Source organism: Trachinotus anak, unplaced genomic scaffold (assembly GCF_046630095.1).
Source record: "Trachinotus anak isolate AG129_WGS33_773 ecotype Australia unplaced genomic scaffold, CSIRO_AGI_Tana_v1 ptg000019l, whole genome shotgun sequence".
In the NCBI taxonomy this organism is placed as follows: domain Eukaryota; kingdom Metazoa; phylum Chordata; class Actinopteri; order Carangiformes; family Carangidae; genus Trachinotus; species Trachinotus anak.
Genome location: NW_027273870.1, coordinates 1,835,937 through 1,863,262, shown reverse-complemented (window position 1 = coordinate 1,863,262; position 27,326 = coordinate 1,835,937). Strand labels below are relative to the sequence as shown.

Sequence of the window (27,326 nt, the reverse complement as noted above, 5' to 3'; positions counted from 1 at the left end):
CCAACAATGTAACAAAGGAAGAACAAATAGTGACCTGCATTCAATAAAACATCACAGTGACATCGTTACTATATCCAGTCTTCCTTTCTCCTCAGCCACTGAGTTGAAGCATATTTCATCAACCATGCTAATCAGCAAAGACAGGCATGATATGGGGCTGTATATGGGACTGTGCTGTATATCCATTATTATTTCAATGACTGAAACATATTTTGAGCTGAAGAAGTTGCCCATTTCTCCAGTGTATAAACAGCTGTTTTCCTTTTATGTTCTAATGCAAATAAGTTTGAAGTGTGATTATCACATTTCCATCCGCTGCCTCCTAAAGTAGGTTATGACAGTGCTATGTTGTGTTGTTCTGACTTAAAAGGTCACACAATCCTCAAAATCAGGACAGGAAAACATGCAGAGTCAAGAATGCGAAGGCAACAAGGTTCTTCATGCATGCTAGTTAAATCTCTCAAAAATCCTGGTTCATCACCTTCACCTTGGTAATTTAGCAACACAAAAATCGACTAAGCACACAAACTGTATAAGAACAAAAGCCTGTCTTTGACCCCACATGACAGCAAAGACATCCAAAAGCTGGCCTGGGTTGGTTGTTAATTAAGCGCAGGCAGTTTTTTGACAGCAAAAGTGAAAAATATTTCAGTTATTTGAGTAGACAGCTGTTGCTTATCAGAGAACACAAAGAACTCTGTTACGGCAGTTTGGTTACAGTGTGACTCAGCACAAGCCTCCCAGAACTAAGGGATGAGGCTGGGGTCACTTCCTTTTCCATTATAAGCCCTCTGAAAATACTAAAAAATAAAAAGATGTTCTTTTTACCGGGGCTGCATTTGAATGAGTGAATAAAATGTGAAATTAATGGAAATACTGTTGTAGCTCAGGTTAGAAAAGAGGTCACACTGTACCCAGTTTTTTTTCACAGCACATGCAGAGTGAGAACTTGGAACCAATAACTAACTTTTGTCAACAGATGTACAAAGAAATAAGCTTTCATTTATGTTCAAAAACATTACTTTGAAAATTCTTGTAAGCTCATGATTATTGTAATTTGGAGGCAAACAGCTTCTGCTCTCAGGAGATACAAACAGACCAAGCCGTCTCTTGGCAGACAGCCATCAGCAGACAGTGACCACATGGCAGAGCTCACACTGCTACACCTTGCCTGCTCCTAACATCCCCCACCATGCTGACGTCAACAGGGTAAGCCTTTCATCTATTAAACATTCACTTATGAAGTCATAATACTTTTTTTTTTTTAACTTTGCTGCAACAAAAGCTTTTAGATTTTATTATTTCCCCCCTTAGCTACAGAACAAAGAATAAAAAACAACATTTCTCAAAGTTCACTGGATTTCTGGGTCTCTTGTGTTGTTTGCTGATGAATGTTAATTTGTCTTGTTGATAAATTATTACATTATGTGAAATTATGCTGAAATTCACTATGTCAATTACATAGTGGTTAAATATATTTTTCTACAATATAGTAGAACAGCAGAAAATAAATATATAAATTCAAAAGAGAGTTCTAGGGAGTTGAAGAGGGTTTCTTCCCCTTGATTACGCTGGAATTATATATTTGCATGACATTTGTGCAATGTGAAGCTCTTTATAATCATTACTCATCTATATAAAGACTTAAATATATCATAAGTCACTAATCTTCACTAACATCGCGCATAGAAAAGAGACACCACCTGATAGATCATGATGTAACATATCTAGAGCAAAAGCAAATAGCACTTTGACGGATTAGCTGATTGAAAGAAACATAATTGAATCAATGTTGATAATCAATTAATTTAGAAACCACTTTTTAAGCAAAAATACCACAAATTCACTGGTTTCTTGCCTCTCGTGTAAATATTTTAATGTTTTTTCATCAGCTTCTACAAAAATGAGTCAAATGTCATTTAGAGGTTTGGACTTACAGTTGAATAAGTCACCTTGGGCTCAGGGAAATTTCAATCACAATTTATCATTTTATAGACTGAAGGAGAAGTCAGTTAACCAGGAAAGTGACCAAGAAGACCTTCTGAGAGCTGTTAAAAGACATGGGTTAATACAGTAAATTACTAGCTTTAGTAAGAATATACTTTATGCTATATATAGGTCAAGTAAAGTGTGCAAAATATTAAGTACAAACCCATCACTATAAAATAGGTGTTGGGATAAAGTGAAGATCACAGAGTATCTGGATCCGAGGAGAGTAAGAATACCTGCAAGTGGATTCTTTCCTTTAATTATTCCACCGTGGGACATAATGCCATAATGCTGGTGGTTTGGCAGGACATCTGCTGGATGATGACAGTGATGTAATCATGCCTCATCAACACAAAGAATACATAGTCTCTTCATTAACCTTTCAAATGTCATGACTTCATCCGTGACGCTTCCAGAAATCCGTCTCAGTTGCCAATGCAGAAAACCACAGAAATACTTTTAACTGCAGCTCATCTCCGTTAAAACCTAATACAACTGGAGCAGCTGATGAATAATGACCTAAAAGGAAAGATTTGTTTTAAATGATGTACATATAAGATGCAAATGATTTTAGACAATCCAAGCCCTAACCAGTTTTTCTGATCTTATCTCATGCCCAGTGTCGACATTCTGATCATTTACTGAGTACGTAATCGAGCAACATGACAAGATAAGCAGACCTCCATCCTCCTAACACTCTGCCCCAAGTAAATTCTAGTTCAGCTAATTCATTTCTGTCTTTGTGACTGGGTGTCTAAGTGTGAACCCTTCAGCCCCTGCCTCTTCCTTGGGTCTCAAGTGCCCCACAAGCTCCGTGTCTGGGCTATTCCAGGAATGCATGTCACTAAGTGGAGCATAATCAGGGGAATCAGCGGCTTATGTAGGACATGATGGCTTGTTCATTGAAGGAAATTTGTGTCTTAGCCGCTTCAGAGACTCAAGTGTGAAATGCTATGAATGGTTTAATAGGCATGTTAGGCATATTGTAAAGTGGACCAAGCAACCTTCAAAAGCAATCAATAGTATTGACAAATATTGAATCAAAAACAAGGAAACACCAACACAGAACGACACTTGTCATCTTTCTGCTGCTGATTTTGCCAATAACCACATTTTCCAAAATTACCATTTCCATTTTTAGAAAGGGCGTTATTGTTGCTGAACAGAGAGCTCACAACTACTGTTAGGGCAGCGTTTTTGTAAAATTTTAGTGACTGCAATAATAATACTTAATCTCTCTGTCCGACATTACTAATTCAACAGCACTGCTTTCATTAACTCTACGGCTGGCAAAGTGATATATCACTAGAATTGCACCAAATCAAATTATATTTTAGACATTTAATTAGTTTCTGGAATGTGAAAGAAGATTTTTTTAAAGGTGACTGCACTTCTTGTGAAATACTCACATAGATGAGGCCAGAATAGTAGCGGTCTTTGAGGTTGTGAAGCACAGATGCCTCGTTCAGGCAGGTGAGTTCAGCCATATCCTCTACTTTGCTGAATTTTGGTGGGTTCATCTTCTGGATGTCGTCCTTGTTGACCACCGCCTTCTTCCCATTCTCTGCCAGCTCCACCACCACCTCATCACCACGCTCCTCACGAATGCTGGCAGCCTCAAAGCCATGGCGTTCTGACGGTATCCATACTAGTCTCTTGGCAGTCCAGTCAGCCTGGGCCGCTGGGTTATAGACCACAGCCCGGTCCACAAAGAGGTACCGCTCCGGGTCCTCCTGCCCACTCCTCTGTGACATTGCTGCTGGAAACCAGAAGCAGAACACACGTGGCCACCTAGAGCGAGGAGAGGAAATATTATGTTCATCTGACCAACAAAAAAATGCCACATTCAAAATCCATACGGCTGACTAATGTTGCGTTGTTCACTCTGTAAGGCACAGATGAGATCACCCAAAGCTTTTACTAATAGCATTAATGATGACTCTGTGCTACTGATCAAGTGATCCGCCAAACCGTGACAGTGGGACACTAAACTAGCTAATAACAACTAAATGGAATGCATGTTATTTTAAAATCACAATATATCACTATAATATATTTTCTGTTAAATCAACTGATCTTCAATTGTTAGATTAAAATAGCCAGAGGTGGATGTCTGTTTTCGGCTAATCCAACCTATTAAACACTTTAAAAATCAAAGCTGATGTAAAAGTTATATAAAATTCCTGGTAACAAATGCAGCTGAATGTTGAAGCTGGTGGTTAAGTGCTTTAATGCAGATGCAGCTGCTCTAATGGATGTTAAATGCTGGAGACAGCATTCAGATCGTATCTTAAGTGACCGGAATCTGTCACATATCAACAACCTGTATCTCTTCCACAAGAAGCTACGTTCTCAATAGCTAATGCCTTTGTTTCTAATGTTTGCCTTGGTGACAATTATTATTGTTTCATTGAGGAAATATGGCGGTATAAAAACAAGCATACTTCAGGGCATGTCTGATTGAATGACAAGTGTCAGAGTTTATTACAGTCATCCATGATGGTTGCTGCTCGCCTGTCATAACTCAGCAGAGGCTCGTGGTGAATAACATTCTATAAATACCACTACTATAAAAATGTGGGTCATCTGGATCATGTTCATGTGCATATATATACAGCAAATATAGGTATCAACTGTTCATAAAAATAAACGCAAATATGAATGATCATGAAATACAACAATACTAGTATTTCAATCATCATGTCTTGTAAACAGTGACAGATTCAGCATGAGAGAGAGAGAGAGAGAGCAACTGTTGTGTTGGAAAAGCAAAATATTTTTTTCCTGACCAAATGAGAGGAATGTAAGTTTTAAAAAATGTAGAGTGAATTATGCGTATTGTCTTGTAGTTTGGTTCATTTGCTGTCTTTCCTTTGCTTAGGGCTTTGTTGGGCCCACACAGACTGCTGTGTGAGTGTCAAGCCTTTGCACCTCCATCCCTGTGCATAACCAACCCACATGCACAGTATCTTCAACCATTAGAGCCTCTTCAGATACCTTGTGTAATAAAAATAATGCAGAAACATTTTTTATCTCTACACCTAAGCAATTCACTTCACATGATAAATAACCTTGGAAATGCCAAAAAATAATATTATCAAAGCTGAAAAGATCAATTGACTGACAGAATATTAATTAGCAACTTTTTAAATATTTGAATAATTATTTAAATCCCAAACATTCTCCAGTTTCAGCTTCTTAGTTGTGAGGATACATTTATTTTCTTTGTCCTATTTGATCATATATTAAATATCTTCAGGTTTTAAAATGATGGTTAGACAAAACAAGCCGTTTGAAGATGTCACTTCAGGCTTTAGGATTTTCTTTTTAATATTTCACACTCCAAACTATTAATCAAGAGAATAATTCCCATATTGTTAGATAATAAAAATAACTGCAACATAGTAGTAGTCCTAATCTAAAGATGTCGCCTTGGGGTTTATTAAACAGCAACTGGCATGTTCCAGTATTTTCTTACGCCTTATAGATGAAACAATTAATCTATGAATCACAAAACAATCAGGAGATTAATTGATAATGAAAATACTCATTCATTGCAGACCTCCATGTAGTATAACAAGATTGTTGAGTGCTTTTACATGTACAATATGGGATACAATTACTACATCAATAATAAAAGCAGACAGAACAGGGTAACTTTGTAAAACTTGGCACTTGATGCCCTCAGCAGCTGATGCAGAGACAGTCTGAATGAGAGCACCACTCCAGCCTGCTTCTTATTAATCTGAGACAACCTCATCTGATGAATGCTCAGAGATATTTAACCTACAATCAAGTCCCATGCTTAAATCAGCCGCTGGTTAGACATGAATCTGGGTCAGGTCACGGGACGGGGAGGGGGGATCAGTGTGGCTGCATCCCCTCACCCTGAACTGGAAAACACTTACTCTGATCCCTCGGACAGCTCTAGACTACGGGGAATATGCACCACACCGTACCTGCAGTAGGATATGTCAACATGAGCCGTGTAAAAGGCTCGTCGGGGACTGATAAATCCCGACCAGGCCACACAGCTGCATCGGCTAGGTTAGCCCGCTAACGTTAGCTCAAAGTTGGCTTGCTGTGCTCCACATCCCACCCGCTTGAAAAGATGCCTGCAAGGACCCAGCACTGAGCAACCGCCTAAACACAACTGGCGGGTCTCTACTGGCGCTTTTATTACTTTATGCAGCTATAAGGTGAAAAAAAGAAGCTCTAAAATAGTCCAATTTCTATGCAGATGGGAGTTTTAGGGATGAACCGAGCAGCCTCCTCAGGCAAAACCCCATCATGGGTGTGGGTGGCTCAGAGACGTCTGGGTGGGGATAAAAGCAGGCGGACAATGACCACACCGTTCACAGCAGCTCCTCAAGATTAAACTCCTAAAAGGGACAAACACTAATCCAAATATTAATTCAAGACTATTTCACACCAACAGAGACCGCCCCGTGGCTAACGTTAGCAAAGCGGACGGTCCTCCATCATTGGAAAGTCACGGCACAATAATCCGCTAGCTAACGTTAACGGTTCCTGTTAACGGTTACTGCTAACCGCCGCATCCCGACCGAAGCCACCGGCCCTGGCCGCTCTGGTGAACTCACCACACACGGTAGGTGAAGAAACTCTGCCCGGGTGTTTCACAGTATCCGGTGGATAAGTGTAACGGCGCTGAATTAGTCCCTTCTTCTCGCCCGCTCTCTCATCAGTGGTACTCCCCCACCATCCAGCACCCTCTCAACCGAACCCTGCCGGCCAGGGAGGACGTACCGCACCGCCGCACTCCTGCTTTTTGGGTAACGCCCACACCGCGGATCTGGATTGTGATTGGAGAGCAAAGTGTGATGCCTCATCGCGATTGGTCCAGAATAATTTCCATCCCAAAACTTTGATAGTTGACGACTGCCGCCCAAGATACCGACACCTGCAGCCGGTGGATGCTGCTGCGGCCGCACACACCATGAGCACATCCATTTCTCACTGATTCAACAATCAGCTTTTATTATGGGAACATATTTGTATTTATCAATTTCATATCGACACATATATTTCAGAAATTAATGAATGCCAGAACAGCTGCAACTACACACCTTACTTTATTGCACTACATGTGATTTTATACAAACACTCCCATACTATTGTTTACTATTCTATTATCCTGTATTCTTAAATAGCTTTCTTATTTCTTTTTTGTACTTACTGTTCACTCTGATCTCATTATTCATTTATTTATTTATATATGTAGTCTTTTATCTCTTTAATTTGTCCTGTGGGATCGGTAATGTGTTATCTTGACATCTCTCACTTTTTTTTGTCATATCCTATTTCAATGTATCTAATATGTTTTTTTTTTTATTCTAAATAATAATATATGGTATCACACTGTGAATAGAAAATGTGTATATTTGTGTTGCACTTGTCTTAAAATGTTCACAGGGAAAAGACAAAGCAATTTACACAAAGGCAAATGCAAATAAGAGCAATAGGATTATGAGATCATAAAAACAAACCATGAAATCAGCAGACACAGGAGAATAAAATTTAAGTTGGAAAAAACTGAGATGGATATAATTGAAAATATAGAAAGGTAAACCACAAGGTTAGGTATTTTACAAAAAGCTTTAATTTAAAAAGGGACTTCTCAATGGGCCAGGAATCTAATATATATCCTGCTAATTCAGTTACTTTAAATATGTTTGGATATGTATTTCCATTCAGTCTGGCACCACAGCTTACTGTGTTTAAATAGTGCCCTCTGTTGCATGAAGACAGACATTACTACTACCCACCATGCGCCTCCATGTAAAACAGACTGATAACGAGCTGAAAGAGAGCAATAAGTTATTAAGTCAGTAGATGTCAGAATAACCTAAAAAAAATTACAGCGCAGAGAGAGGAGGGCCTGTTTAGTCTGACACTAAAACTAACAACTAAATATATACATCAATATATTTCTTATGCTGCTCCTTGACCCCATATTTTCCTGGTTGTCATCAGGCTGGGCAGATACACTGATGAGGAAAAACAGGAAATATCAGCTGGAACTGTTAATGAGCCAGAATTACAAAAGGTTATTGTGGGTGTTGGTAAGTACAAAACATTTAAAATAGAAAATGTCTTATTTAGAAAGAGAAAACAGGAGCGAAATACTCTACATGTTAGATAGTCAGATAGGTCAGAGGGCCTGATGAATTTAATTCCTGGAATTCGGGAGAACAGCTTATCAGCTACTGTAGGGCTTTTGAAGCGTAGTGCATACTGAGACATTTTGCCTGCCATAGATGGGGAAAGATTCTTTTGATACACTACCTCTATTCTTCAGCTACATTTTACTCTAACAACACTAACCGCAAATTTTAGAGCTAAGTTGGCCAAACCCTTAGGGCCCTATCTTACACCCAGCGTAAAGGGGCCCAGGGTGAAACAAAGTGCAATGCAAGTGTCTTGAAATACAAAATTTTCACCCATGCTTGAGGTCTGGACTGACTCAAAACTGGCTCCAACCAATGTCTACAGTTGAGTGTGATATTTGTACATGACGTGAGCCTCCAGAAAGTCCCCGCCCTTTCAGCTAATCTAATGCTAACATGACAATCCGTCATCTTGGAGAAGTAGCCTCTGGGAGCACACATTAGAATTATCTAATGACTTCACTCCAAATACAGTGTGAACGAGCTCACTCAAATATTGGTAGGGACAATTCTGTCCTCCCAAATCATTGGTGGGACACGTCCATCCATATGCAAACCTAAATCCATGTGCCAAACAATATTCTGTCTGTTTCAGTGTCTTTCAATCTTTTTTATCTTTGTGATGATACATGATGATACACATCGAGCTCTCTCCTTTCTCTTTTGTCCCAACTTCCCAGCTGGTGTGGCCGTGACACAACAAATAGGCTAACAGGTTTATAAGAAGAAGCTTCAACATGCTGTTTTGTCCAGATCAGTCCCAGCAAAAAGGAGTGCTGGATCCGATGGCTACATAAGCACACTGGAATTTACACGATGTACATCCTCTCAGAACTACTGGTACAACCAGAGACTGTAATGCTGTATGTCTAGTTTTTCCACCTGCATATTTGAAATATCATTTTACAGGTCACATCTTTTCTGAAAAATCTATCTGATACTTTTCTGCACTTCCTTCAGTCAGTCTGGTGGAGTTTGTCCCTCAGAGACAATTTAAAGGCAGAAACCTAAAACTATTCAACTCAAGATTGTCTTTTGGCCAACAGATGTATATGCCTATATGCATATATGTGTTAAATATGAATTGCTTTGTGCATTGAAATACCATTGGAGCAAATATCCAAAAAGGCATTATGTGGATAAAGTGACAACAGTAAGGTTATGTACATTCTAGCCTGAAAAAATAGCAAAACTGCTGTCATTTCTTGTAAATAAGTGACTAAATATTTTTTATCTAATGTCACTTCTTGATAAATTAATGAAGAATAACTGGTTGTCATCATTGAGGCAAAAAAAGGTGCCAGATAAATGGTTTTTAATATGTTCCCATTTATGCACCATCTGTTAATAAATCCTTGTATAACCAAAACTGCCACATAAGGTTTTAGTTTCAGTTTCATTGTGAGACCAGTTCAGCTGGTTGAGGGTGTGTTTGGAGCAATGGGCCATATCAAAATATGCTGCAGGACACACTCTCAACTCTTTAGTCCTCACTCGGGCTGCAGTACCTCCTCTGCACTCTTTCACCTAAATGGAGACGGCAACTTTTACAAACCGAAACATGGCCAACAACTTCGGTAAATCATGTTTCTATATCCGTGTTTTTAGGTACCATTATTCTAGAGGTCACTGCTGAATCTAATTTTATGTAATATACATAACGTATACTGGATAGAACTGCATATGTATTATTTTGTATTTCTGTATTTCATAATCTGACAACAGTTAAAAGTTTCAGTTAAAAAAATGATTTCTTGGAAAATGTTAAGGATTTGGGGCATTTTTGAGTCTTAAGAAGTTAAGATGTTGTAAATACAACCTGTTGTACATTCTTATTCAGTGTTATTCATTCTTCTACACAGGATTTAGCAGAACAAATGATGAGGAGCTGAGGATTGTGATGGTGGGGAAGACTGGGAGTGGGAAGAGTGCCACTGGAAACACCATTCTGGGACGACGGTGCTTTGAATCAAAGTTCAGTGCTAAGTCTATGACTGTAGACTGCTCCAAGGGCAAAACTACAGCAGATGGACAACAGGTTGCTGTCATTGACACCCCGGGTCTGTTTGACACCAGGTTTGGCATGGATAGAACAACTAAAGATGTATGCCAGTGCATTTCTTATGCTGCTCCTGGACCCCATATCTTCCTGGTTCTCATCAAGCTGAGCAGATACACTGATGAGGAAAAGCAGACGGTGCAAAGGATCCAAGAAATCTTTGGCCAGGCTGCAGACAGGTACAGCATGGTTCTCTTTACTCATGGTGACCTTCTTGAAAACACCACTATCGAGGAGTTCTTGGCCGGAAGCTCAGAGCTTCAAGAACTTGTGGCCAGATGTAATGGCCAGTACCATGTGTTCAGCAACAAGCTGAAGGATCGCTCTCAGGTCAGAGAGCTGCTCCAGAAGATCAGAAATATAAACCAGAGGAACGGAGGAAGCCACTACACCAACGAGATGTTCCAAGAGGCCGAGAGAGCAATCGAAGAGAAGAAAAAACGCATCCTGAAAGAGAAAGAAGAGAAAATACGCAAGGAGAGAGAAGAACTGGAGAGGAAGCTTCAAGAAAAATATGAAAAACAGATGCGGGAAATGAACGAGCAGCTCCAGGCTGAGAGAGAGAGGGAGAGGAAAGAGAGAGAGGAGGAGAGGAAGAGGGAGAGGGAGGAGATGAATGAGGAGAGAAAGAGGGAGAAAGAAGAGAGAGAAGCAGAGAGAAAGAGAGAGAAAGAGGAGAAAGAAAGGGATATGACAAGCATGATGAACAGAATAAAGGAACAGCATGACAGAGAACTGAGAGAGGAAAGACAAAAGTTGCAGTCCAGGCATGAAATTGCAGCCAGAGATGAAGCTGAAGGATTTAATCCATTATTTTCTTTGATAAAAGCTGGTAAAGAGATAGTACAAGGGGTTAGAGCACTGGCGGAAGGAATTGGAAAATTGTTCCGCTTGTGAGTGTTTAAATTCAGGCAATTCAACCACAGAGGAAGCCTCAAGAAGCTCCCAAAACATAATAAAAAACATAAAAATTTAAAAAATGACAATTTCATCAGCATAACTAAAATCAGAATTATTATTTTTTTTGTCATTATCTAAGAGGGTGACACCCACAGAACACAGTGTTGTATTATGTATGGATTGGTATGTTATGGTAGAGATGTTGCTGGTAAATGTGCCAATGTAAAATCTATTTTGTGGTTTGTGGTTTGTTTCTGTGCTTCCAGTATAAATCTGTGCTTTTAATGTTAATTATAAAACAACATGTGAATGTTGATAATGCCAAAAAGAATCTTTAACTACTCAAAATCCAAATGCATGCTGTGATTTTTTTGCAATGTGTATCGCTGTCAAATATATCTGCCTGTTTTCCAGACAAGAAAGACAAGGCTGTTGATGATGTAAACATGTATCAGAAATAAAATCCTCAAGTACAGTGAGTGTTCACTTTTATGACAACAAGCATGGAGGAGGTTATGATGAAGATATACTACATGCAAGAAATCTCAAAGGAGTTTTAAATCGAAAGCAACTGGACTTAGTTATTTGTCTTTTCCTAGACAAATAACCAAGTCCAGTTGCTTTCGATTTAAAACTCCTTTGAGATACTATGACCTGGACAAATGAGAATATTCACAGACTACATGCAAGAAAATACAGAGGGGTTTGGGGGTACAGGTCCTCTCTGTGCAGACTCTCATGTAGAAAACTGGCTAAAGTGTACTAAGAGTTTGGTACCAAGCAATACTCTATAATGTTATAGAGTATGCAATATGAGTAATATAATAATATATTACACTGTAATATCTCTCTGGTTAAATCCAGTTGAATCAGTTGTGGTAAATAATGGTCAAATACCTGATGATGTCAAAGGAGAGATGCTGGGTAGCCTCTGTCTCATATCAATGGTATTTAAACTGCTAACATTGTTTTAAGATTAAAACCACATTTCCCATTTAGGTCTATGTGTTTTATTCGACTTTAATTGAATTGAATTTAATGCGGCCATTTATTTATCTTTTTTATTGGATTTTGTTGCTGGTGGTTTTTGGTTACAATAAGTATACTGATGTGCCAAAGTCTGTCCTAACAGTTACTGATGTTAAAATGTCATAAATAAATAAATATTTTGCCCAAGTTTTGTTCTTGTGCCTTTTTCTTAATGATTTGTATGATGGTGGGGATGTTGGAGAGTAGGGGTGAGGAGGGTGGAGGGGTGGAAGTTAAAGGGAACATGGGGTTACTCCTCTCTTCTCCTTTCTTTCTCTCTCCTCCTCCTTCTTCTCTTTCATCTCCTCCTTCAGCACCTCCTTCTTTACTTTCTTCTCCTCCTTTCTCATCTTGGCCTTGTCTTTGTCTGATTTTTAGGGGCCAGTTCCTGCAAAGACAAACACAGCATATGTTTCAGTATTTTCTCATTCGAAGGCTAAATCTGACACAAACTTACAATCCAACAAGTTATTACTCTGTCACTTTGGATGGGCTGTGCTATTATATGTGATTTTTTTAAACATTTGTTGTATTGATTTTATCAAATTAAAATAAAATAACATGTAATTGGTGTATTTTTGCTGGTAGTTAGAAAAAAGTCTGTATAGTTAAGCTGAGAAAAGACAATATAATTATAAAAGCATTCATTATATAGGATTTTTGTATTACTGTAATAGATTTAAGCAAGAAACAAACCTATTGTATATATCAAATTTTTATATTCCTATAGGTTTCTCAGAAATATTTTATTGGACTTAATTCTATAGGATTAGCTGTATTTTTATAGAGTTAATCATATGATAGTCCTTTTGGTTCTTACGGTCCCATATCCCAATTTATCCTACATAAAATATTATAAGCTATATCCTATAGTAATATGTATTGGATTTTATCCTATAGAATTATATATCAGATTTTATCCTATAGGATTATATATCAGATTTTATTCTATAGGATTTTATATCAGATTTTATCCTAAAGAATTTTGTCCTATAGCATTGGTTCTAAAATCAAATAGATTTTTTTAATTGGAATTTTCTTTTACTAAAGGACTTTTTGACTAAAATAATCATTGGTTTGGTGCCTGGCACCACCGCTTACTGTGTTTAAATAGTGCCCTCTGTTGCATAAAGACAGACGTTACTACTACCCACCATGTGCTTCCATGTAAAACAGACTGATAATGAGATGAAATAGAGCAATAAATTATTCAGTCAGTAGATGTCAGAATAACCTAAAAAGAAATTACAGTGCAGAGAGGAGGGCTTGTTTAGTCTGACACTAAAATCCAAATAATTTCCAGAGAAGCTTAATGTGAAATTAGATCTCATTAGTTCTTAGTTCTTATTCTTCAGTCTCAAATCAAACTTAATCAAAGATGACTACATTCTCCACAGCATGTTTGTCCTGATATAACACGTGTTCATGTTTAGGGTTTTGCTTAATCACAGCCATGAATCATCGCAATTTGTTAGTTATTGTGATATTCGTTGTTCTGACTTTAAAAGTTTTGTCTTGTCATTATTTTTCTTATTCTGCTTTAAAAGGCTGAATCTTGCAGCTTGCAATCTCCGCTCATAACCCCAGGCTTATTTCGATGCCCTACTGACTAAACAACACATTAGCACAGCTTTAATAAAGAGAACCTTGGCTTTCAACATTTTTGAAAAGGTTTTTATGGGTATAACTTCCTATTCTTTTCTTTGTTTTTTTTGGAAAACATTGTTCTTATGGACCCATTATAGTCAAATTGGAGACAACGTGCAGCTGGTGTATTTGACAACCACAACAAACACATTTATCTCTGTGGTTCGTCTATACCCCTCCTCTCTGAACATGACACCTTTGACTTCTTTCTTCTTCTTCTTCCTTTTTCTCAAGTAAAAGAATTTCTCCAGCAAAAACCATCAGACCTGAAGACGAGAAACTTCATGACAGAAGTGTGATTTTATGTCAAAGTTCTTTCTTCATGTCAATCTCTCAATTCACCTGTATCTTTTCTTTCATCTCTGGACTTTGATGAGCTTAACTGAGCTCAACATCCAAAGTCTGTCCCACCATAATCTCAAGGAACATCATGTCTGTACAGCCCCTTTTAGAGTGGAAATCCCTGATATAACTGAACAAGCCAAAGTTGCAGTTTCAGTTTCACTCTGACGTTCTCAGTGTAGGAGTGGTTTGCTGCATGGAGCCATCTGATAAAGAGGAGAGGCAGCAGACAGACTCTGCATCTTCACCTGTACCAGTGTCAGCACTCTGTGACCAAACATGGCCAGCAAATACAGTAAGTCATGATGCTATTGTACTATGTTGTTAAAGATTCGCTCGAAGTTTATAAATAACGGAGATAACTTCCAAAGGTTCACTTACTGTTTCTTGCTACTGTGTATTATTACATATTTTATTTATCTGTATTTATCTATATTTATTTACTATCAATGAACTTGCCTATAAAACAGTACAGTCCAGACTCTAAATCATTTCACACATAATGTCTGCACATGGCCAAATGTTTGCAAATTATCCTTAAGCACACATGGCCAGGTAACTGAGTGACCAAGCACAGCATTGATTTGTTTCAACTAACTATGTAGTATCGCTGCACAAGTACAACAGGTTTGCTTGAGGCAACTAATGTTTGACATCTGCTGAGTCTTAGCTTCCCATCTGCATTTACTGAAAATCTCAGCTACATTTTAATCAAAACAAAAATATTTAAGGTTTAAATTCTTTAAATCAGGCATTGTTGGTTTAGCAAATAAAACTTCACAAAAAATCACAAAAAGTAGATGGGAGAAGTCTGTAAGATCACTTGTGCAGGGAGTGGGTGAGTGAAAATGTACTGTATGGGTGTTGTGCTGTGAAACCAAAAGAAAAACCAAAAACTGCAGAGCTATGTGTGTGGTGACCAGGTCTGCCCACGCTCTGACTACTGCAGCTGCTCTAGCACACCAGGCCCAGGTGTGTCCCATGCTGCTGTTTGGACCCCTCACTGCCTGCAGCCCTGGAGAGAAAGCACAGCAACAGAGCCGAGCAGGAACCAAGCAGAGGGGCCGTCACAATTCATCATTCATCATTCATCATTTCTAAAAGCTGATCGGGGCACCTTTTAAATATCCCAGAGCATTAAATGAAAGATTTCAATAAAGCTCCATAAGCGTCCCATGTCAAATGACAATATAAAAGTCACTATTACATCACCTGAGTTTTACATGTAGGGGAAACTGTAAAAGCTTGCATGATGTTGATGCAATTTACAAAAGCTTATGAATACCTAGTGCAGTCTTTCTTATTTAATGTCATTTGTTCTTCCATACAGAACAAAATAATGAGGAGCTGAGGATTGTGATGATGGGGAAGACTGGGAGTGGGAAGAGTGCCACTGGAAACACCATTCTGGGAAAACAGTGCTTTGAATCAAAGTTCAGTGCTAAGTCTATGACTGTAGACTGCTCTATAGGCAAAACTACAGCAGATGGACAACAGGTTGCTGTCATTGACACCCCGGGTCTGTTTGACACCAGGTTTGGCATGGATAGAACAACTAAAGATGTATGCCAGTGTGTCTCTTATGCTGCTCCTGGACCCCATATCTTCCTGGTTGTCATCAAGCTGGGAAGATACACTGATGAGGAAAAGCAGACAGTGCAAAGGATCCAAGAAATCTTTGGCCAGGCTGCAGACAGGTACAGCATGGTTCTCTTTACTCATGGTGACCTTCTTGAAGACACCACTATCGAGGAGTTCTTGGCCGGAAGCTCAGAGCTTCAAGAACTTGTGGCCAGATGTAATGGCCAGTACCATGTGTTCAGCAACAAGCTGAAGGATCGCTCTCAGGTCAGAGAGCTGCTCCAGAAGATCAGAAATATAAACCAGAGGAACGGGGGAAGCCACTACACCAACAAGATGTTCCAAGAGGCCCAGAGGGCAATCGAAGAGGAGAAACAACGCATCCTGAAAGAGAAAGAAGAGAAAATACGCAAAGAGCAAGAGGAACTGGAGAGGAAGCTTCAAGAAAAATATGAAAAACAGATGCGGGAAATCTACGAGCAGCTCCAGGCTCAGAGAGAGAGGGAGAGGAAAGAGAGAGAGCAGGAAAGAAGGAGGGAAAGGGAGAGGAGGGAGAGAGAGAGAGAGAGGGAGAGAGAGAGGGAGAGGGAGGAAAGAAAAGCCGAACAGAGGAGAGAAGAAGAGGAAAGAGAGAGGATGATTGCAAACATGAGGAAACTTTTAGAGGAACAGCGTGAAAGAGAACTGGAAGAGGAGAGAGAGAGGATGAGAAGGCAAGAACTGCAACGAGTTCAACGAGCAGATGATAATTGTACAATTCTCTGATTTTGTTTCCCTGCTAGTCTTCAAGTATTTGAATTTCATAAGAGGGAAAGAGGAGGAAAAAAGGAAAAAAGTCCCTCCTCTCACTATAACCCTTGACAGCACCTTAAAGTAATAATTTTAAAGAAGACTGGAAACACGACCAAAACTGCCTCTGTGTGTTTAAATAGGAAAAAACCACCGCATGCATCACAGTCCTAAAAGTACAACTTGCTGGGCTCAATAACTTTATGTTCTCTATTGCCAGTAGAGGCACATTGAGTAGAGGCACTGACCATTAGTTACTTTATACTTAAATATTTACGTTTTATTTTTTTTTTTATCTTGTGTTTTCTACACATATATTTTATGCTGTACTTTCTATTTAATGTTATTGAGGCATTTCATGAAGCCCTTTGAATTGCTTTTGTGTATCATATGTGCCAATCAAATATTGACTTGACCATGTCTTGACTTTCAGCCTGCACAAAGAATCGTCTAGTTCATGTTACATAATGTATTACAAAGTCCAAAATGTCTCATTTCAAAGAATCAACCCTTAATGAAATAGTCATGAATAAAAGTAATAAAATACAAGAATCAATGAATTGTGAGATTATGTGATTTAAACCTTATTCAATTATGGCACTTTTTGCATTATTAAATATTTTATTGGCCCTTATGTCATCACCCATCTGATCTATCTGATGATCAAAACTGGTATTTGAGAACCTTGACCCGTTTTTATGTCCTGTCATATAATCAGATTGCTAACAATGAATTATGTGAACTTTCACTATATATATATATATATATATATATATAATAAAACGGTCTTTGGAAGATTATTTGTTACCTCTTTGCCATTTAAAAATAGCATAACCTTGGATTTGTCTGTATTTAACACCAGCTTCAACTGAGTTAAATGGGACTGAACAACAACAGGTGCACACAGCAACATTTAAAGGGTTTGTATTTCTGAGGGGATGAGCAATGGGTAACTGTATCATCTGCGCAAAAATAGAACAATTGTAAATTAAACAATGAAAAATTATGACAGATTATTTACATACATGGAGAAAATCAACATTTGAAATTTGATATCCAAACACTTGAAAATATACTATTTTTCTGTAAGTTTTAAATCACTACATCACTTGAATGAACTTTCACTTGTTTAAGGTGAAGCCAGGTACTTCCCAGAAATAACTGGCCTTCATATAAAATAAAGTGAAACAAGGGAAATTTCCAAAGGAAAGTTAATAAGTAATTATCATATCTTTACCTATAGTTACTAACTGACCTTTATCAGAACTAGGGATTTCCAACCTCATGTCATGCAGGTGTTTTAGATGAGGCTCAAGGCTTTAAAAGGTTTTAAAGTACTCTGTGTGCAGACACACTTTTGTGAGCACAATAACTCAGAACATCAGAATATTATATGACAGTACTTCAAGATTAGAATATTTCCTGGTAGAGTAAATGAAGCACTTTATTGTATCAATTAGCACTTTACTGAGATACAATGATTTTTTGATAACCTCCTTAAAGTGTCAGTAACAAACTTAATGTGCTATTTGCATCCACATGCCCAGAGTGCAAACTACTTGGGAGCCAGGGAAAGCTCAGGTCCCCTTAACAAGACATGGGCTCCCCTGAAAACATAATTTATGATTTTTTTTTTCCTTTGGGTAGTGAGGAGGTTCCTAAAAATAACAATATTATTTTGCCATGCTTTAGAATTTTTGTGTCTTCAACAACATGGATCATACGTCAAATTAAACAATGCTAATCTATTATTCATGCATGACCCCCCACCCTGAAGCGGACTCAAATACACACGAGCACAGTTGGTAAATTGCAATAAAAGTCTTTATCAGAGGACAGGGGGCAACAGGTTATACTTTTCTCCATTGCACATAAGCTTCAACTTCACCTTCAGCCAAACCAATTTGGCAGCAAGAAACATTACAGTTTCAACATTGAAACCAAAATTGATCTTCCATTTTGAAATTATATTTTGTAATTAAAATGCTATGGAGACATCAGTTTCACATTAACAAAGGGCTTGATCACTGAGGAGGATCATGGATGTTAACCAGACAGTAATTTTGGGGCTAGCAGGTCAGATTCATAAATTTATAAATCAACATTTGAAATTTTAAATCTAAAAAGTTAATTTCTTGCCTTAGAGAAAAAACTAAGAACTGCACACTAAACACAAAGCTAAACTTAGAATAAAGAAGGGAAGCCAGGTACTTCCCAGAAATAACTGGCCTTCATATAAAACAGAAGTGAAACAAGGGGTAGTTCTAAAGGAAAGTTACTAAGTATACGCATACATTCCCATGTTAGGTTTTAGTTTCAGTTTCATTGTGAGACCAGTGTTTGTGGGTGTGTGTTGCATTGGACCTTATTAAAAGGAGCTGTAACAGACAGACTCTCGTCACTCTTCGACTGCAGGACCTACTCTGCACTCTTCAACCGAAACATAGACGGCAACTTTTATAACCCAAACATGGCCAACAACCAAGGTAAATCATGTTACTGTATTCATGTTTTAAAGTACCGTTATTTTACTGATCAGTGCTGATTCTAAATGTATGTGTGAGCTGTAGGTCCTATGACAGATAATTACAGTTGTGTGAAAAAGTGTTTGCCCCCTTCCTGATTTCTTATTTTTTGCATGTTTGTCACACTTAAATGTTTCAGATCATCAAACAAATTTAAATATTAGACAAAGATAACACAAGTAAACACAAAATGCAGTTTTTAAATGAAGGTTTTTATTATTAAGGGGGAAAAAAAATCCAAACCTACACGGCCCTGTGTGAAAAAGTGATTGCCCCCTAAACCTAATAACTGGTTGGGCCACCCTTAGCAGCAACAACTGCAATCAAGCGTTTGCGATAACTGGCAACGAGTCTTTTACAGCGCTGTGGAGGAATTTTGGCCCACTCATCTTTGCAGAATTGTTGTAATTCAGCCACATTGGAGGGTTTTCAAGCATGAACCGCCTTTTTAAGGTCATGCCACAGCATCTCAATCGGATTCAGGTCGGGACTTTGACTAGGCCACTCCAAAGTCTTCATTTTGTTTTTCTTAAGCCATTCAGAGGTGGATTTGCTGGTGTGTTTTGGCTCATTGTCCTGCTGCAGAACCCAAGTGCACTTCAGCTTGAGGTCACAAACAGATGGCCGGACATTCTCCTTCAGGATTTTTTGGTAGACAGCAGAATTCATGGTTCCATTTACCACAGCAAGTCTTCCAGGTCCTGAAGCAGCAAAACAGCCCCAGACCATCACACTACCACCACCATATTTTACTGTTGGTATGATGTTCCTTTTCTGAAATGCCGTGTTTCTTTTACGCCAGATGTAATGGGACATACACCTTCCAAAAAGTTCAACTTTTGTCTCGTCAGTCCACAGAGTATTTTCCCAAAAGTCTTGGGGATCATCAAGATGTTTTCTGGCAAAACTGAGACGAGCCTTTATGTTCTTTTTGCTCAGCAGTGGTTTTCGTCTTGGAACACTGCCATGCAGGCCATTTTTGCCAAGTCTCTTTCTTATGGTGGAGTCATGAACACTGACCTTAATTGAGGCAAGTGAGGCCTGCAGTTCTTTGGATGTTGTTCTGGGGTCTTTTGTGACCTCTTGGATGAGTCGTCTCTGCGCTCTTGGGGTAGTTTTGGTCGGCCGGCCACTCCTGGGAAGGTTCACCACTGTTCCATGTTTTTGCCATTTGTGGATAATGGCTCTCACTGTGGTTCGCTGGAGTCCCAAAGCTTTAGAAATGGCTTTGTAACCTTTTCCAGACTGATAGATGTGATAAACCCCAGTTAATTTATGTTTTAACGGGGGGGGAGCAATATTTAAATTTGTTTGATGATCTGAAACATTTAAGTGTGGCAAAAAAAATAAGAAATCAGGAAGGGGGCAAACACTTTTTCACACAACTGTATAGAGATGTATACTGGACAGAACTGCATATGTATTATTTTGTATTTCTGTGTTTCATAATCTGATATCAAATTCTGGAGTGGTCATACATTTATACAGTTTTTTCAGTTATTATTTTTAACTGACATTGGGGCATTTTTGAGTCTTAAGTTGCTTTTAAATTATTATGTGCCATCAGTTTAACATTTTCTCTGAAGGATTGGATGAGTGAGTTTATTTGTCTCAGATGGAGTCTGCAAAAGAAATGTTGTAAATACAACCTGTTGTACATTCTTATTCAGTATTATTCATTCTTCTACACAGGATTTAGCAGAACAAATGATGAGGAGCAGAGGATTGTGATGGTGGGGAAGACTGGGAGTGGGAAGAGTGCCACTGGAAACACCATTCTGGCACGACAGTGCTTTGAATCAAAGTTCAGTGCTAAGTCTATGACTGTAGACTGCTCCAAGGGCAAAACTACAGCAGATGGACAACAGGTTGCTGTCATTGACACCCCGGGTCTGTTTGACACCAGGTTTGGCATGGATAGAACAACTAAAGATGTATGCCAGTGCATTTCTTATGCTGCTCCTGGACCCCATATCTTCCTGGTTGTCATCAGGCTGGGAAGATACACTGATGAGGAAAAGCAGACAGTGCAAAGGATCCAAGAAATCTTTGGCCAGGCTGCAGACAGGTACAGCATGGTTCTCTTTACTCATGGTGACCTTCTTGAAAACACCACTATCGAGGAGTTCTTGGCCGGAAGCTCAGAGCTTCAAGAACTTGTGGCCAGATGTAATGGCCAGTACCATGTGTTCGATAACAAGCTGAAGGATCGCTCTCAGGTCAGAGAGCTGCTCCAGAAGATCAGAAATATAAACCAGAGGAACGGAGGAAGCCACTACACCAACGAGATGTTCCAAGAGGCCGAGAGAGCAATCGAAGAGAAGAAAAAACGCATCCTGAAAGAGAAAGAAGAGAAAATACGCAAGGAGAGAGAAGAACTGGAGAGGAAGCTTCAAGAAAAATATGAAAAACAGATGCGGAAAATGAACGAGCAGCTCCAGGCTGAGAGAGAAAGGGAGAGGAAAGAAAGAGAGGAGGAGAGGAAGAGGGAGAGGGAGGAGATGAATGAGGAGAGAAAGAGGGAGAGAGAAGAGAGAGAAGCAGAGAGAAAGAGAGAGAGAGAGGAGAAAGAAAGGGATATGACAAGCATGATGAACAGAATACAGGAACAGCATGACAGAGAAATGGAAGAGGAAAGACAAAAGTTGCAGTCCAGGCATGAAAATGCAGCCAGAAAGGAAGCTGAGGAATTTAATCCATTATATCCTTTGATAAAAGCTGGTGAAGTGGTAGTACAAGGACTTAAAGCACTGGGGAAGGGAATTGGAAAATTGTTTGGCTTTTGAGTGTTCATATTCAGGCAGTTCAACCACAGAGGAAGCCTCAATAAAAAAATAATTGTTCCTTCCACATAATTATAATCAGAACTTCTTTTTTTTCATTATCTATGAGAGTGATAAAGCTGATTTTATTTGTTGAAGTGGAGCTGTATAGTGTAGGCTGGTTAGGCTATGAGTAAGAGTGTCATTCTTCTCTGCTGTTTGATGCTGTTGACAATGCAAAACATGACATGATGTTATTTTACATCATACGTGTGATTTTTTTGCAATGTGTGTCCCTGTAAAATATATCTGCCTGTTTTCCAGACAACAAAAGATGAGGCTGTTGATAATGTAAACATGTGCCTTATCAGGTTTAAAGATATTTTGGATGAAAATAATAAATGAAATACATAAAAAATTAATTGTTTTCTTGTACCTTAAGGGAAGCCCTTGGTCATAGTTGATGTCACTTTGCTTTCTAACAGCTGACTGTCACGTCTTCAGTACTAGAATATCCTTAAAAACAGTGCTGAAATCTGTTATTAAACAATGATAATGTATCTTCAACTCAAGTAAAACTGACAGCAAGATGGTGACTCAGATGGTTTACCTTTCTAGAGGAAGGTTTATGTCTAAAAGTCACTCTTCCTGCAGCACTGTCTTGAAATGAAGGAGAGCAGTGAAGACAGTGTTTGAAAAGAGACAATGCTGAAAAAGTATAATATATACACATTCAGCCACTTGCTGCCACAGTGCAGTAAAAAAAAGACTTACATTGGATTACAAGCTTGGACCTTACACCACACACTATGATTCCTACAGGAAAACTCCTGCAGAGAGTATTGCAGGAAATATTTTTGTGATAAATAGGTGTAATGTCCTTTCTACGTTATTCAGGTGAGCCCACTGTTCTTTCTCTCATTTTGATCTCAATCAAGCCCGATTAATTGAATGTCAGAGCACCCTTGTGAAATAATGTTCCTTGATTCAGGTTAATGTCTTGATATAGAGATACATACATAGATAAAAAGACATTCAAGCTTTTATTCTCTATAATTATCACAGACACATTAATACAGATCCACGGTTGCTCTATTTGTCTCCAGATGCATCATTTATATCTGACCATTATTTAAACATAAACTAAACCTCTGACATTCAGGAAAAGTTTGTCTCAAGTTTCACTCAACTGTGTTGTAAAAATAGGTATTGCTAAGGATGGTTTCACCCTAACAACAATTAAAGACTCATAGACACCGTTGAAAGCGACACTACATACTTCCATCATGAAAAATGTGAGATTTGAACACTCTGACAGTCTGGTGTTTTCTGTGTATTTTACCGTTGACCGGGGGTGGACTGGGGCAAAAAAGTGGGCCAGGAGTTTGTCCCATGATCAGCCCAATCTCCAGACAAAGCATTTGCCAGGGGGTCTGGGTCTTCGGAGACCTTTATTCCTACATATTTGCAAATTTATGCAAGTATTTTGATGGGTCACAAAATGAGCCACTAAAATATACTTTCAAAAGTAAAAACACCTATATAACTCTCCTAAAGTGACATTATCATGTCACCTGACCCCTTGATTACAGTGAGTAAATTATAGTGTACATACAACATACAAGCCTAGTAGCTGTACAGACAGTATTTGTACTGTGTAATAGTTTTATTGAACAGAAAATTAATTTTTGAGACATTCCTAGTTAGAGAGAGGGTGAAAATAAAAACAAGTCAGTTTTATTGACCCCCCAAATCACTAAATCCCAGTAGCGTGTGGTGACCTTTACAGACATGCAAGCAGACGCCCGCAACAAACTACCGCCCCCCCACACCCCAAACAGGGCGATACACTTACCACAAAAGCATGGACCAAACTTTCCTGTGCTGAAGGTCTCTCTTCTGCATCTTGCTGCTCCCTGCCTGGACATCTTCACCTTTCTCATTCCTGTGTGAAGATGTTTTAGGATTATTCCTCTGAACTGACACTAAACATATGCACAGTATAGAGGAAAAAATATCTAAAAATCATTTCTGTGTTAATCTTCAAAATAGTTAGCATCAACTGACAATGGCAGACCTGCGTTTACCTTCTTCTGTGTTGTTAACTTTTTCTGGCTCAGAGCCTTCAGCTATCAGGCTCCTCTCCTGTGGAACCAGCTCCCAGTGTGGGTTCAAGAGGCAGACCCCCTCTCTACCTTTAAGATCAGGCTTAAAACTGTCCTCTTTGATAAAGCTCAGTTAGGGCTGGCTCGGGTGTGTCCTGAACCATCCCTTAGTTATATTGCTATAGAGCTAGACTGCTGGGGGATTCCCATGATTCACTGGGCGCTCTCTCTCTCTCGATTACTTTATGCCATTAAGTTAGTTTTTTTTTCTCTCTCTCCCATAGTTTGTGCTTCTCCTCTCTCTCCCTCTCTCTGTCCTCATTCTGCAGGTCTCTCTGCCTCGGGAGCAGCAGGATCCAGATCCACCACTACTCATCATTACTATTAACCACTGTTATCTGTCATTATTATTGATAACACCATTACCTACACAGCTGTTCCTGGTCTCTCTCTCTCTCTCTTCTCTCCTCTCTCCTCCCCCCACCCCCCTTTATCTCCTCCTTAACCCAACCGGTCGAGGCAGACGGCCGCCCACCCTGAGCCTGGTTCTGTTGGAGGTTTCTTCCTGTTAAAGGGAGTTTTTCCTCCCCCCTGTCGCCAAGCGCTTGCTCTTTGTGTGAACTGTTGGGTTTTCTCTATAACAAAGTAAGGTCTCGACCTTACCCTGTAAAGTACCTTGAGATAATGTATGTTATGATTTGGCGCTATACAAATAAAACTGAATTGAAAATTGTCAGGACTGTAGTTGGGAAGCACAGGGAAACTTAAGTCTTGATGTGATGCGTCATTTATCTACTTACAGCCTAAAGCACATATACACTGCACTGTTCACAGCTACACTGCTAACTAACAAGCTAACTCTCCGCTAGCAGTTAGCATCACTGCTCCCTCTCTCTCTCTCTCTCTCTGTCTATGTACACAACCTACACAATGAACTATTCCTGAAAGTAGAGTGCTACTTCTGTAAAAAAAAAAAAATATATATATATATATATTGTGCCTCAAATTTCACAAACTTACTTCAGATGTTAAACAGAGAAGAAAAGTCGGTGTAATCGGCTGGTTTACAGCTTCCTCTTAACGGTTAACCGTTAGAATCCACACCCGTCTGCGCATGCGCATGCTGCGTACACTAGCATAGCCAATCACAGTCGAAGCGGAAGTTCGAAGTTCACCTTGTTACCCTGACGACGCGCCGCCATTAAATCCACTCCTGGCACTTAGTGGTAGGAACTAATTGTAGTTCGAGAAATAGGAAGTCTTTATTTTATTGTATAAATCTTTTTATATGCAGTCTACGGTATAAATATATGTTAAAGGCTTTGCTGGACTGGTTTTAATAACCTAGACCAGTGACATTATTACTGATGGTACACAGCAAAGTCTGGGGCCCATCACACTTGGGATTTTGAGTCTTCTGTCTTTATTGCTCTGTATGTTTTATTAAAAAAGATTAGTATTTCTGCCAACTTTTTGAAATTTGCTTACTTCCATCCCAAAAGCTATGAAGGAAGAGTTTCTGGGAAATCCTAATTTGCGCTTGCTCCTTCCTCTGTGACAACTTGTGTGAGTGGATGTCAGTTTATTTTCTCAACCTTTTAGCAGGAAGTGAGATTTTCAGCAAATGGAAGATACAGTTAGCAGCATAATGTTTGACAAGCTAAAAAAAGCGGGAGGATAGAAGAGAACAGGATGGTTTACTGCTGAAATGATGAAGGTTTTATTCGGTTAGCTTCAAGTTCGTCCAGCGCTAGCATGTGGTGCAGCCGGAGGCTAACGTTAGCCGGACGGGCCCACGGATGAACCCACGCTGAATGGAGAGCAGCAGAGCCGGGGTCTGACTGCAGCAGTGTTGTTCATGAATAATGATGTTGATGAGCTTTTAACAGGTGAGGACAGGTTTCTCTTTATGGCGTGGGCCAATAAAAAATTGCACCGAGGCTAGTCACAAATCTGTTATCAACTCCATCTTGCTCAATTACTGGACTGTTGTATTTTTTAAAACAATTTTGTATAGGATTACAATTTATGATTGTCATCATTATAGATTAATCCATTGATTATTTTCTTGATGAATCAATTGATTATTTTGTAAAAAAAAAAAAAAAAGAAAAGAAAAGAAATAAAGAGAATACTGAGAAAAGCCCATCCTACTCAAACTGACATCTGCACAATGCTTGTCTTGTCCACCAGTTGAAATGTCAAGATTATTTAAAATGAATAAAAATTACTGGAATAATTAAGGCAAACAAATCCTCATTGCTTTAGCTGGAACCACCAAAGTTCAACCTTTTACTTTGGAAAAAAAAGGGACCGAAACTATTATCAAAATCGTTGCCAATTTATTTTATGTCAATTGAGTAATTGATTAAGTAACTAATTATTTCAGCTGTACTTGTACATGTAGTTGACTTCAGTGAAGTACAAGTACCTAAAGCACTTGAGCCAATGTGCTCAGTTATTTTCCACAGCTGCTGAAGTGAAGCTCAGGGCAGCAGTTGCCATGGTGACGACCCTGCAGCAGGTTATTACAAAATTAGTCTTATTTGATAAAGTTTGCCTAAGGAGCCCAGTGTTAGATGAGGTTTGGAGCTGTTGGTTTGGCATGAGTTTAACACAAAGTCTGTATCGTTGGTGAGCAAATAGGGAGTGAGACATGGAATATTATTTTTTACATTGAATCCAGAACCACTACGGTAATGTTTATAAAGCCATTTTCATGGTGATTTTATAGTTGCTGACTGATCTTGTAACAAGTGCTGATAAGGGCAGTAAACAACGCATAAAATATTAGCTTGTGCATTTTTTCATGCTTATAAATGGGACATTTTACTCACGTAAAATATCTGCTGGGCTCAAATTATGCCAGTGCATCTTAATCAAAAATTATCAGAACAGCTTTAAAGTCATTATGTTTTCATCACCAATTTTTCTTTAAATTTTTGGTTATCAAATGTGCATTGTATGTGTTATGCTCTACTGTCGCACTATTTAATTGCTGAAATACACACATTCACTAGTTAAATATGCAGAGATGTTTTTGTGAATTCCCTTGCACCTAAGTGGCCTGTGAAAACGAAAAAAAAAAGAAAAAATCTTTTTACAGGAACATACATTCATGTTCTGTGAAGTGCAGCAGACACTAGAGGGCAGCAGCAGTAAAGGTAAAGCTTTGCAGACTTTCAGCCTGACAGAGATTCAGCTCAGGTCATAGACAGCTGTCTTTCGCTTTTGTGAACCACATGTTCACATGTATGATGATACACTGTTGTGTATATTACACAGTAAAACAGTAAATCATAGTGTTTTTAAGCTCATGAGAGTCAGACAGAGTTTTATCAGATTTTAACTGGTTGTGTTTTCCTTGTCTACTCTTTCCCTATGTTCACCAGTCATGCATTGCCACACAG

General features: G+C 38.9%; 5 protein-coding genes and 1 long non-coding RNA gene across 8 annotated transcripts in view; 4 read left to right on the top strand and 2 right to left on the bottom strand.

The window, feature by feature from the left end:
• The window catches only part of LOC139636502 (myosin-10-like), a 55,175-nt gene extending 48,448 nt beyond the window's left edge, over window positions 1–6,727 (bottom strand). For 2 of the 3 annotated variants that reach the window (XM_071504625.1, XM_071504626.1), the window contains exons 1-2: window positions 6,591–6,727; window positions 3,399–3,780 (exon numbers count right to left, since the gene is read on the bottom strand). In XM_071504625.1, the coding sequence (XP_071360726.1) occupies window positions 3,399–3,743 (345 nt within the window). In that variant the 5' untranslated portion in view covers window positions 3,744–3,780; window positions 6,591–6,727. Of the gene's footprint in view, window positions 1–3,398; window positions 3,781–6,590 lie in introns of those variants that run through there. The other variant, XM_071504627.1, reaches the window with a different exon arrangement.
• Window positions 6,728–7,554: 827 nt separating this feature from the next.
• LOC139636512 (GTPase IMAP family member 4-like) lies at window positions 7,555–11,611 on the top strand. The gene is made up of 2 exons (XM_071504643.1): window positions 7,555–9,754; window positions 10,040–11,611. Exons 1-2 carry the CDS (start codon window positions 9,709–9,711, stop codon window positions 11,131–11,133), a joined length of 1,140 nt encoding a protein of 379 aa, XP_071360744.1. The 5' UTR covers window positions 7,555–9,708; the 3' UTR covers window positions 11,134–11,611.
• A 569-nt stretch (window positions 11,612–12,180) lies between these two features.
• On the bottom strand, window positions 12,181–25,047 carry LOC139636517 (uncharacterized). Its single transcript, XR_011694406.1, has 3 exons — window positions 24,937–25,047; window positions 23,667–23,756; window positions 12,181–12,553 (listed from the first exon to the last, which is right to left on the bottom strand). It is a non-coding gene; the product is annotated as an uncharacterized lncRNA (long non-coding RNA).
• LOC139636513 (GTPase IMAP family member 4-like) lies at window positions 12,953–17,157 on the top strand. The gene is made up of 2 exons (XM_071504644.1): window positions 12,953–14,449; window positions 15,485–17,157. Exons 1-2 carry the CDS (start codon window positions 14,434–14,436, stop codon window positions 16,498–16,500), a joined length of 1,032 nt encoding a protein of 343 aa, XP_071360745.1. The 5' UTR covers window positions 12,953–14,433; the 3' UTR covers window positions 16,501–17,157.
• On the top strand, window positions 18,858–21,858 carry LOC139636509 (GTPase IMAP family member 9-like). Its single transcript, XM_071504642.1, has 2 exons — window positions 18,858–19,010; window positions 20,742–21,858. Exons 1-2 carry the CDS (start codon window positions 18,995–18,997, stop codon window positions 21,833–21,835), a joined length of 1,110 nt encoding a protein of 369 aa, XP_071360743.1. The 5' UTR covers window positions 18,858–18,994; the 3' UTR covers window positions 21,836–21,858.
• A 69-nt stretch (window positions 25,048–25,116) lies between the features above and the next one.
• cygb2 (cytoglobin 2) overlaps window positions 25,117–27,326 on the top strand; it is a 37,359-nt gene continuing 35,149 nt past the window's right edge. Inside the window, exon 1 of the mRNA XM_071504647.1 lies at window positions 25,117–25,142. The gene's annotated coding sequence lies outside the window, so the exon portion shown is untranslated. The remainder of the gene's footprint in view (window positions 25,143–27,326) is intronic.